The sequence below is a fragment of the Leucoraja erinacea genome, chromosome 9, assembly GCF_028641065.1.
Source record: "Leucoraja erinacea ecotype New England chromosome 9, Leri_hhj_1, whole genome shotgun sequence".
NCBI classification, from domain to species: domain Eukaryota; kingdom Metazoa; phylum Chordata; class Chondrichthyes; order Rajiformes; family Rajidae; genus Leucoraja; species Leucoraja erinaceus.
The window spans coordinates 28,601,424-28,614,373 of NC_073385.1; the positions used below are offsets into that span (position 1 = coordinate 28,601,424).

At 46.3% G+C, this 12,950-nt stretch overlaps 1 protein-coding gene across 7 annotated transcripts in view; it reads right to left on the reverse strand.

Moving 5' to 3' along the window:
* The window catches only part of fermt2 (FERM domain containing kindlin 2), a 119,295-nt gene extending 107,062 nt beyond the window's left edge, over positions 1–12,233 (reverse strand). For 2 of the 7 annotated variants that reach the window (XM_055640430.1, XM_055640426.1), the window contains exons 1-2: positions 11,948–12,233; positions 10,198–10,378 (exon numbers count right to left, since the gene is read on the reverse strand). In XM_055640430.1, coding sequence (XP_055496405.1) covers positions 10,198–10,354 — 157 coding nt within the window. In that variant the 5' untranslated portion in view covers positions 10,355–10,378; positions 11,948–12,233. Of the gene's footprint in view, positions 1–10,197; positions 10,379–10,624; positions 10,764–10,979; positions 11,000–11,187; positions 11,207–11,947 lie in introns of those variants that run through there. The other 5 variants (XM_055640433.1, XM_055640431.1, XM_055640428.1 and 2 more) reach the window with 5 other exon arrangements.
* Positions 12,234–12,950: the final 717 nt, after the last annotated feature.

A 12,950-nucleotide genomic window follows, 5' to 3' on the forward strand; every position in this document is an offset into this window, starting at 1 on the left:
TGCCCCATGCATCGCCTGTTAACTTGCCCATCCAGTCTTTGGCATTTCCACCCTGTGAAAATGTATCTATTCCTCTCATAATTTTATATACTTCTATCAGGTCGCCCCTCAGCCTGTGACGCTCCAGAGACAACAGTCCAAGTTTATTCAACGTAATCCAGGCAGCAAACAAGGAACAAGTGAGCTAAATAAAGCATCTATTTCTCCAATTGTGAACATGGTGTTCACCCCTGTACATTGTGGCTTTATAAACTGTTATTGATAGATTGTCTCATTCACAATGTTTAGTGAACGCAACCAAATCATGGCAGTTTAGATTAACATATTAACAGATTAACATATTATAATTAAGACCAAGAAATCAAGAGGCAAGCGTACACCTGTTGGGACGAATCATAGGAGATATAAAGTTAAAACTATCAAAGCATTCATTCATTTAAAGGACCATTTCACAAGTACTCCAGCAGTTTTGTTTCCGAGGAATGCTAGTTATTTTTAAGACATCTAAGAGTTGCGGTTACAAGTTCAGGACATGAACAAAATGTTCAGAAAAAGCACAAAAACCTCCACATTTGAGGCAGATAGAAATGATGATTTGAAGTACAGGTGCACAACCTTTTATCCGAAAGCCTTGGGACCAGACACTTGTCGGATTTCGGACATTTTCGGATTTCAGAATGGAAGATTTTTAGCGTAGATTAGGTAGGTAGCGCGGGCGGCTTGAAAAGTCTGGAGCAGCTGCCTCCTCCCCGGTGACCGGGAGAATCATTGCATAAATGTTAGTCAGATAGTTTGGAGGGATTTTATGTGGTGGTGGTGGTGTAGGGGTGAAGGGGGAAACTTTAATTCATAGTCCCCTACCTACCTGGTCGGCGACTCCCAACCTCGCGGAGCTGGGGGCTCCGTCCGGCCGCGGGCGGCGCCGGTTGTAGCTCCGACCCCGGCAACTCTACCCCTGGCTGCGAGGCGCTCCAAATCCAGCGCGGCCCGCGGCCGGACGTCCCAGCTCCGAGAATGTCGGGAGTCGGCGGCATCGCAGCGCTGGGATACCAGCGGGGAGCGAGCAATGCCTTACCGGGTCGCCGTGCGGCAAGCTCCGGAGCGCTGTGGCCGCCTTCTTCCAACATTCGCGGAGCGTCGCTGGATTTGGAGCCGCGGAGCTGGGGGCTCCGTCCGGCCGCGGGTGGCGCCGGTTGGAGCTCCGACCCCGGCAACTCTACCCCTGGCTGCGCGGCTCCAAATCCAGCGACGCTCCGCGATGTTGTGTGTCGGCGGCCACAGCGCTCCGGAGCTTGCCGCACGGCGACCCGGTAAGGCATTGCCCGCACCCCGCTGGTATCCCAGCGCTGCGACGCCGCCGACTCCCGACATTCGCGGAGCTGGGGCGTCCGGCCGCGGGCCGCGCTGGATTTGGAGCGCCTCGCAGCCAGGGGTAGAGTTGCCGGGGTCGGAGCTACAACAAGCGCCGCCCGCGGCCCCACCGGCCACAGCGCTGCGGAGCTTACTGCACAGCGACCCGGTAAGGCATTGACCGCTCCCCGCCTCTCCGACCAGGTAGGGGACTAAGAATTAAAGTTTACCCCTTCACCCCCCTTCACATAAAAGCCCTCCAAACTAACTGACTAACACTTAAGCAATGATTTACAGATGTTTAAGCATCTCCCGGTCTCCAGGGAGGAGGCAGCCGCTACAGTAGTACAGACCTGGGTTGACCGTGGGTCGTTTTGGGTCAGGTTTGGCGCCAAACGCGAGCTTTGGTGCGCAGACGACATCTGGAAAAAATGGCCGGTTTTCGGAGCTTTTCGGTTTCTGGAACACCGGATAAAAGGTTGTGCACCTGTACTGTCGTTTTGAAAAGGATAAAAGAACACAGTATCTAATATTCTATCATTCGAAAAGAGAGAATTCCAACTAAGGACATCGCCACACCCACCCTCCCCCATACATCTCGTCGGCAGAAGTCAGGTTTGCTTGCCTCAAACTCACGGAAAGCAGCCGGCCTGGATGGAGACCCTGGACGGGGTCTGGAATTGAGCAATATCAACTGCCCACATAACAGTCTTCGCCATCATCTTCAACCTCACACTTCAATAGTTCACTGTCCCCATCTGCTACCATGAAACCCCCATCATTCCAGCTCCAATCAAAAGTAAATCGAAGACACAAGGAACTGCAGATGCTGGTTTACAAAAAAAGACACAAAGAGCTGTTAACCTGCCGAGTTACTCCAGCACTTTGTCTCCCCACCCCCACCCCCCAAGAAAATCGAAGTGATCTGTCTGAATCACAGCTTAAGGATAAGGGGGAAATCCTTTAAAACCGAGATGAGAAGAACTTTTTTCACACAGAGAGTGGTGAATCTCTGGAACTCTCTGCCACAGAAGGTAGTTGAGGCCAGTTCATTGGCTATATTTAAGAGGGAGTTAGATGTGGCCCTTGTGGCTAAGGGGATCAGGGGGTATGGAGAGAAGGCAGGTACGGGATACTGAGTTGGATGATCAGCCATGATCATATTGAATGGCGGTGCAGGCTCGAAGGGCTGAATGGCCTACTCCTGCACCTAATTTCTATGTTTCTATGAATGGCAAACGCCCAGTAGCTCCAACATTGACCATAATGAAGTGCTTTGAAAATTGGTAACATCCTCACTTTGCGCAAGATTTCTGGACAGTAGAGATTCCTTGCAATTCACACACCGGATATATAGATTATGCTATTGGTGTTCCACAGCATTCTGCTCTGGATCACCTTGGCAGTAAGAACACCTACATCAGGATGCTATTCATTTTGACAACAGCTCAGCTTTCAACTCCACAATAACGAATAGGCTCTTCTCTAAACTCCTCAACCTTGGCTTTAGAGTCTCCATCTACAACTGTTCTGGACTTCCTGAACGGTAGACCTCGGGTGGTTAGAATTGGTCATCACATTTCCTCCATCCTGACCCTCAACAATGGTGGCCCTTAGTGTTGTGTGCTCAGTCCCTTGCTCTACTCCCGGTGCACCCATGAACTGTACTGTCTCAACTTGATCTTTAAGTTCCCCTGATGAAACCACAATTGTCGACAAGTTCGACGACAATAATGACATGGAATACAGGAGAGAGAATGGGCATGTTGTCATGGTGTTAGAACAACTAACAAAGCCTTAACATCAGCATAGCAAAGAGTAGGTTGCTGACTTCAGGAAGCAAGGGTATGAATACAACCCTGTCCAAATCAACACATCACTAACATGACCCCCTCACACTGCTGTAGTAATCAGCGTATTTACTTTCTGAGGCATCGTAGAAGATTCGGCATGTCCATGACTCTAACTCTAAATATTAAAACTGAACCTGCAGTCGACACACAAATAAAAGTTCAAAAGTACACTGGCCCAGCAGAGACGTCGATCAAACGCTCTTAACTACTGGTTCTGTTAGGTAGATAGACACAAAAAGCTGGAGTAACTCAGCAGGAGAGAAGGAATGGGTGACGTTTCGGGTCGAGACCCTTCGTCAGACTGGTTAGGGATAAGGGAAACGAGAGATATAGACGGTGATGTGGAGAGATAAAGAACAATGAATGAAAGATATGCAAAAAAGTAACGATGATAAAGGAAACTGGCCATTGTAAACTGTAAGTTCTGTAGGGGCATGTCTTCCTCCCGGCCTCCAGACAGGCTCCAAGTTAAATGGCCGTGGCCTCTCAAAGACATACAGAGGCTACTGGAACAACGTCTCCATGGCAACCAAAAATAATCTTCTTAGAACCATGATCTTAACTAAAACATTGGGCTGAAATTTAAAATACAGGAGATGAATGTAGAGAAAGTGCCCTCTCCAAAAGGAAATCAGCAAGTACTGTTCAAACTACTAGAATATTGGGCAGCACTTTGAGCGATCATTGTTAATCTTCTTTAGAAAGCTTTTCCATTTCACTGGCATGCCGTTAACCTTTCATACGGCAACACTGGTTCAAAGCACTCCATTCAAGCTGCACAATGGCAAACCAAATCACCTTTAATAGCCAGGCTTGCAGCTGGAATAACGTCACATTAAACCTAAAGCAGTTATTATGCAAACAATCTAATGCGAATAATTAAAAAAAAAAAAAAAAAAAAATTGGTTTTGTAAATTAATTTAAAAAACAAACTCAGCCATATGAATCCTGGTGCATTTGTCCAGATCTGCCAAGAACTAACAGGATAAAATGCACCAAATGAACTAAATTTTTGATCCACTAACTTATCAATATATATGTCTTTATGCTATTCAATGGGAGAATTGGTATGAACTTCCTACGCTCACATCACAGTATGGTAGCACAATCTAGGCCACCATGAGCTAGGGTACTGTGCTATTCACCTTTACCTCATTGCAGCCATTGGACTTTTCCTCTGTCTCTGGAACTGTTGTGCTACAATGCTGAGAACTATATTCTGCACTGCATCTCTCCCTTCACTTTAATGATAGAATTTATTGAAAGAGATAACAGTTCCTTCAGCCTACCGAGTCCTTGCTGACCATCGATTACCCTTTCACACTAGTGCTATCTATACAATTTTCTCATCCACTCTCTACACACTGAAGACGACTTTACAGAGGGCCAATTAACCTACAAACCCGCAAATCTTTGGGATATGGGAGGAAACGGGTATCCGGAAGAAACCCATGCAGTCAGAGAGGAATATAGTAAGAATAAGTTATTCTTAAATAGTTACAATAACAAACGTTATATGTAAATAGCACCAAGCAAAATACGGTAAAAATCTAAATATATATATAACAATATATAACTTTGTTATATATAACAAAGACCCTCTGATGCATGGTCTGGTATAATGTTAGGATAACACTGACTCCAGAAGTTGAGGAGACCCTTCCCCCACAAGCATTGGCAACAGTAGCTAATGGGAATAAAAGCACTCCATTGCACAAGCTGTCAATACTTGGCAGAGCATGAAGTGGGTTAAGCACCAAAATTAAAGTCACAAACTACTCAATATTTCAGCCTGAAGTTCCTTTTGCCACAAGAAGAACCTTGATTAATCCAGAGATCAAACCCTGGACTGAAAGATTAAGTTGAGAGGGACAAAGTTTCAAGGATATAAGGTCATAAGGAATAGAAGTAGAATTAGGCAATTCGATCCATCAAGTCTACTCCGTCATTCAATCACGGCTGATCTATCTTTCCTTTTACACACACACACACACACATGTGCCTGGAAATCGCTGCCCCAGACAGTGCCATTTAAGAGACATTTGAATAAGCACTTGGATATGCAGGGAATAGAGGGGTATGTATTTTGTGCAGGTAGATACAGGTTGGCCTTGGCATCACGCCAGCACAGACAATGTGTACCAAAGGTCCTGCTCCTGTATTGTACCGTTCTATGCAATACTCAAAATATCTTGTGGCCCAGCGTGACCTAGCGGACCAGGCAGCATCTCTGGAGAGAAGTTGATACTTAAGAGCAGTCCACAAGAGCTACATGGAGAAGTTGGGCAGGACTTTTAATCCTTGGAGTGCAGGAGGATGAGGGATGATCTTATACAAGTATATAAGATCATGAAGGGAATAGATGGGGCAAATGCACAGTGTTTTACTCAGGAAAGGGGAATTAAGAACCAGGACATAGGTTTAAGGTGAGAAATTATGCAAATAACTCAAATTATCTTCACACCATAAAGACATTCAAAAACAGCAGCTTCACAGCATGAAGTATTGCAACACTGCACTCTGCTCCTCCCATGCAGGCAAATACATCTTAAGACATTTTACTGAGCTCAAGGATCTCCGCCAGATGAGAAATTGACGCCTGGTTAAGGGCAATGGAGCATGGTGAGAATGATCAGCCATGATCATATTGAACGGTGCAGGCTCGAAGGGCCGAATGGCCTACTCCTGCACCTATTTTCTATGTTTCTATGGTGACAACCCTGTGTGGTACATTTACTATTGATCAGTGATGAATTTCTAGCCGCAACATATCTAACATCCAAATGATTTTACACATTGCTTCCTTTTATATTATACCAATCCTTTATATTTAGTTGGAATTTAATCTTGCATTCATTTAGAATTGCTCTTTTTTTAAATACTTGCTCTCAAAGCCAAACTCATCTATCTGTGGGGTTGGCTGTATGATCTTTACAGCTCAAAATGTGACTATCTCCAAGCCTAGAACATCCCATTTGTCTTCAGATGATTAACAAACTATACCCAAAAAAGGAAATTATACTGCTAAGAGACACACGAGACTACAGTTGTTGGAATTTTGAATAAAAAGCTAACTCTTAGAGGGAAACGCAAGAAACTGCAGATGCTGGAATCTTGAACTAAACACGGAGTGCTGGAGGAACCCAAACGGGTCAGGCAACATCTGTGGAGAGAGTTGACCCTTTGAGCTGCATACTATTCACAAAACAAACTTTGAATTCCTTATAGGAATGGCCTGATTCAGTGGAAAAAATCTGAATTCTCACAGGGAACAGACGTGAAGGTACATGGGAAGGAGTAGGGGCTGATCATCAGGAAACTGTTCAAATTGTACAAATGACCACAAGCCAGACCACTGACTGCCCTGTGACAGATTGTGCAGTGGAGCAGTAAAATAAACAGAGAACATAGAACTGTACAGTACAGGAACATGCACTTCAGCTCACAATGTCTGTGCCACACATGATACCAAGACAAAATCTTATCTGTTTACACATAATCCATATCTCTCCATTCCCTACATATACATATGCCTATCAAAAAGTTTCTTAAAAGACGACTATTGTATCTGCCTCCATCACCAATCTTGGCAGTGCGTTCCAGGTGCTCATCACCCTCCGTGTACAAAAAATTGCTCTGCACATCTCCTTTAAACTTTGCCCCTCTCACCTTGCTATGCCCTCTAGTCTTGACATTTCTACATGTGGAAATAAATTCCGATTGTCTAGCCTATCTCTAGAACAATTGCAGATGCTGGAATCTGGAGCAAAACACACAGAGTGCTGGAAGAACTCAGTGGGTCAGGCAGCATCTGTGGAGGGGATGGACATTCCCAGTCGAGTCTCTCTGACTGGTAAACTCAGTCTCACTTCCTTTACAAGTGAGACAATTCACATGATTCCATTCACATCAGAGCACATTTACTGTATTTTCCACACCAGAGTATTTAAATTAATGGTCTCTCTGATTGATATTCCACCAATCACATGCGCTGAAATGCATGTAAAAATGGGGACATCCAGAGCATTCATAATCAGCGTCTCCAGTCTACCCTTACATATGGCTACTCAATCATCTCCCCAAGCCTGTGCAATTGAATTAGCTGGCTCCAAAGACTACGAGAAATTGCAGAGTTATGGACTCAGCCCGATCAACCAAGCAAACCAACCCCCACCCCCCCCCATTGACCCCATCTACACTTCACATTGTCTTGGGAAAACAGCCAACATAATCAAGGACATTTTCCACCCCAGTCCTTCCCGCGGGACAGAAGATACAGAACCTTGAAAGCACGCACCACCCAGATTCAGGAGCAGCTTGTTCCCCTCTGTGATCAGACTAGATAGGGTGTAAGCTCTCTTATGCTACAATGCTGAGGAACTGTATCTGGCACTCTGGCATTTTTATCTTCGCTCAACCTTTTGTACTTCTGCATGGCTTGGTTGCATTCATGTATAGGATTATCTAATTTGATTAGATAACACGAGGACAAAAGCTTTTCACTGCATCTCATCACTATAATAAACCAACACCAGTTTGTGGCCAGCTAACCCTCATTTTAAGGAACAGAAACTCGTATTGCATCATATAAATACTTGGAGAACAGACTTCTAGGACATCCTCTACATCCAGAATACTTAACATACCTATCAGATGACAACCTAGCCCTTAGGACCGTACTATTCTCACAACAGCAGTTGCAGTGGTAATCAGCTTTAAATCTTCCAGGATAGACGTCTCCTCTAGGTCTGATGGGGAACAATTTACATCTCATTGCTTTAAATAAAAAGGTAGTTGTTTCTCCACAACCAAAACATATCAATGAACTGTACTTAACAGAAGATTATCTGTGCCAGTCCTTTGAAAATGTATGTCTATGCTAATTGTTTACCGTCTGAAGAAGGGTCCCAACCCAAAACGTCACCTATCCATTTTCTCTAGAGATGCGGTCTGACCCGCTGAGTTACTCCAGCAATTTGTGTCTATTTAATCGTTTACATACAGCTAAAACTCCAAGGGAATAAAATTAGTTAGTAAGGAATATAGTTTACACAGCCACTTTTATCTTTAAAGATTAAATCTACTGGATATATTTAGTATGCGGTGCCTTTCATTTCCAAACTTCCCTGCTTAATTCATATTTGACTGAGTTTGCACCCACCCTCTCTTCTCCCCCACAGTTTCCCGATTAATTAAAAAGGAAACAGAGGAATGAAGAACTGTAGATGCTGGAATTGTGAGCAAAACACAAAGTGCTGGAGGATCTCAGGTCAGGCAGATTCTGCGGAGGGAATGGACACAGTACTCTTCCTCGGACTGTCTTTCTTCCAGCAGTTTGTCTCTTTGCTCCAAATTCCAGCATCTGCAATCTCTTGGTTATCTTTTAAGATTAAAACACATCTTTCTCAATCAGAATTTGATCAAAATCTGGTTAATAGGAGACACAAGGCACTGAGGAAAGGTCCCAACTCAACTACCCATTCCCTCCACAAATGCTGCCTGACTCAGCAAGTTCCTCCTGCGCTCGTTTTTTTTTAAATATACAAAAAGCAAGTACATTTAGAATTTGGAGCAGTCTTCACTCATCAATTGGGATTAACATTAAAACAGGGAAGTAAACGCAAAACGCTGGAGTAACGGTGGGTCAAGGCAATAGTTCTGGAGAACATGGATAACTGAATTTTGGGTCAGGACCCTTCTTCCGACTGTAACCGATCACTTATTAATCCGCAGACAAGATGCTAGACAAACTGGCAAAACACAATGCATTTCTTCTCTAACATTCAATTGCAGAACAAAATATACACTGCAGAATTAAATATACCAAGTTATAGAATTAAAATAGAACAAAATAAAAGAGAGACTGCAGGTGCTGGAGTTACTCAGAGGGCTGTGGAAGGAGATGGGCAAGTCAAAACCTACAAGAGGTCTTTCCTGTTATTTATGAAAAAAAGAATCCAATAGATTATAAATGTAGTATCAACCTTCCTTCAGATTAATACGCACCCCTCCCTCTAAATACAACAACTCCCCCCAAGATTAACAACGTGCAATTTTACTTGCAATTTTTCTAATAATCAACATTATTGTTAAATTTAGGAAAACTCTGAAACATGGTATGATTGTACTATTGCACTATGCCACCAGTCTGAAGAAGGATCCTGAAATGCCATCTGTCCATTCCCTCCACAGTTGTACAGCAGGTAGAGCCACAGCCTCAGTGCCAGAGACCAGAGGTTGAAGCTGATCTCAGGTGCTCTGTGTGGAGTTTACACATTCTCCCTGTGACTGCATGGGTTTCTTTCAGGTGCTCTGGTTTCCACCCACATCCCGAAGATGTGCGTGTTTGTATGTCAATTGGCCTCTAGCAATTGCCCCTAGTGTGTAGTGAGTGGGTGCAAAAAAGTGGGATAACATAGAACTAGTGTGGTATGTGTGATCAATGTTCAGCACGACCTGATGGGCCTGTTTCCATTCTGTATTTTTAAACTGAAAGATTCCAACCTTCACGTGGTCTGCCCTGTTTTGACAAATGCAATCAACCAGGCGTGCACAATCAAATAAGATCAAATAGAACAAGTTGTCCAACATCTTTAGGCTGTGCACACCATATGCAAGAAGAAGAAACTAGGTGCTGCCTAACCCGGCTGAGTTCCTCCAGCACTTTGTACTTTTGCTCAAGATTCCAGCATCTGCAGTTCCTTGTGTCGTCATAGATTTTCTATTGAAGACTAAAAATTTGTGTTGTCAAGGATTGCAGGAAAATATATATTTCCAATGATCTTCAACTCAGCCCAGCACCCGACTGGCAACAATACAGCGGAGGGGAAGACTGGGGCTTGGCTCAACCATGTGAAATAATTTCCCTGCGCAGCCAAAGCACGGTTTGGTGCACGATGCGACCCATACAAGGCATGGGACGGTGGATCATGACTGTGGGCAGAAGGAATGGGCGGTGCACGCAGCCGGGGGAGGGGGTGGAATCAGCACTCACCCAGCTTCTCCACCAGTTTGAGCATCACCCCGCCGATGTGCACCTCTCCGGTGACCCGCAGGGGAACCTCCCGGCTCAGGTCCGTCACAAGCACGTTCAATTCCCACGTCCCGTCCGCGTAGCAGCCGTCCGGCATCCGGATACCGTCCAGCGCCATGCTGCCAGCAAACTATTTACACCCCTGGGGGAGAGGGGAAGAAACAGTTAAGGCTGTTGCAATAAACCAATAACACTGTGCAGATTCCCATCTGCGGAGCACATGACATGAAGTAACACAACGTTTACAACGAAGATTAAATGCAGACATTAGAAACTAAAGATGATTAAACGCAGACTCTGGAAAGTGAATATCATTAAATGCAAACACTAGAAACTGTAGATTGAATGCAGACACGAGAAACTGCAGATGATTAAACGCAGCCCGTACGTGTCGAAGATCATGGGATCGGAGGTCGCTGCGCGTCCACAGCTGCCGCTCCTCCATGCATATTCCGTTAGGAGAGGCCAGCTCTTGCAAACAAAATGGGGCTGAGTGCTTGTCCTGTCCTGGGAATAGGCCGATCAGCCGGAGCGCGAAGGGGCTGCTTGCCCCAGTCCGACACCGAGCCCGGGGAGAGGAAGGGAGATCCCGGGGAGAGGAAGGGAGATCCCGGGGAGAGGAAGGGAGATCCCGGGGAGAAGGGAGAGGGAGAGCCGCGGCCGCCTTCATTTGGCCTCGGGCAGTGGGCGCGGAGTCAGCCCCGGCTGAGGGACCGAGGCAATGCCCCCTCCACACCACTCACCCGGCCGGCTGTCGGTTACGGACACTGTCCCCGCACCGCTCTTCCCTAACCCTTTATTCCACACTCCCCACCCCCTCCCTCCTCCCATGCACCCGGTACATTGCTCCCCCCCCCCCCCCACCACACACATACACATACAATATCCACCCCCGGGAGCCGACCGGGCGCAGCTTGTGGGGGGGGGGGGGGGGGGGGGGAGAGGGCCCACCGTCACAGTCAAGGGTCTAATGTCGACTAGACGGAGCTGGGGCCACATCAGCGACGGGACGTCCCCACAAAAGATGCAGCGGTGGGTGTGGAGAGAGGGACCATGACATCAACATGTTCAGACCCATGAATGGGAAGGGCGGGGAGGGCGATGGGGGGACCAGCCTAAAGTGGCCAACTGGGTCAGCATGGGGAAGAGGGCCCGAAGGTCCAGTGCCCGACCTCTCTGATTAACAATACCGAATGCAGAAAAAACATTCAGAGTTTGAATTGTACATATGTGTATAGATAATATATAATAAAGTTCGTAAAAGACAAAACCAAGTAAGACCATCCCAGTATGGACATCTGGGTCAACATGGATAAGGAGGGCCGAAGGGCACGTCTCCCTGCTCTCTGACCAACAATACTGAATGCAGAGAAACATATACCGATACATACATACACATATATATAGATATATATATAGATATATACACACATTTAATTCCACGAATAAAGTTTATAAAAGACACAGGCAAAGGCTTCCAGTATTGGGCTTGGTCAGCACAGTCAAGGACGGCCGAAGGGCCTGTCCCTGCTCTCCGTTCAGCAATACTGAATGCAGAGACGCGCAGAGATTTTGCGCTGCTTTGGTTTAGAATATGTGTTCATAACGAATAAAGTTCATAAAAGGCAGCGCCTGGGAGCGGGGCGGCCGCTGCTCGAACAGTTATTCCAGGGGCAATAGTCGGTGGAGCAGCAGGGAGGGAGAAGCTTACCTCGTAGCTCGGCTGGCGCTGGAGCTGGAGCCGCGTTCCCACGGTGTCGGCGGCGGAGCAGAGTCTCCCGATGTCCGGGCCGCTGCCCGGCTTCTCCCCGCTGCTCAGAGCCGCTCACTGCCCTCCACCCATACCCGCTGCCCCGCAGCACAGCTCGGCTCCGTTCACTGCCGTTCCTGTGTTAGCTCCGGCCTCGGGGTCGCAACCAGGCGAGGAGCAGCGGCTCTGCGATCCGTCCCCCGCGAACAATGAGCCGACACTCCGCTGCCTTTTATGGAAATGCGAGAGGGAGCGACGCCGCACATCCGGGCGCCGGGGTCCAGGGATACACATATACACACACGCACACATATAGACACAGACACATACATATACATACATAGAAGCACAGATACAAATACATACACACACACACAAACATACATACAAAACATGGTCACAGAGACACAGATATACACGCAGTCACACACACACACACACAAAGACACACAAAAATGGACACCGTCACACATAGACAAACACAGACACAGAGAAAGACACACACACAAATTGACAGAGAGGGACACACAGACACACAAAAGCTGACGCACAGAGAGAGAGGCGCACACACAGACTTACACACGGAGACACATATACAGACAGACATCCACACAGACACACAGACAGACACATAGAGACACATACTCATAAACACAAACACACACAGGCAGAGAGATGAGACCCAACATATACACATACAGACACACACACAGATACAGAGGTACACATAGACACTCACAGTTACATATAGCAAATACAGGGATACACACACAACCATACATAACGGCGTGCACATTACAGCCACACGAACATACAGGGACACACAAACACGCACACATAGACATTCATATGCACACACAGAGACACAACGACACATACATCAGCACACACATACAGGGACACACACAGCCAAAGATACAAACAAGCACACAGACATACTCACAGAGACACAGATACACTCAGA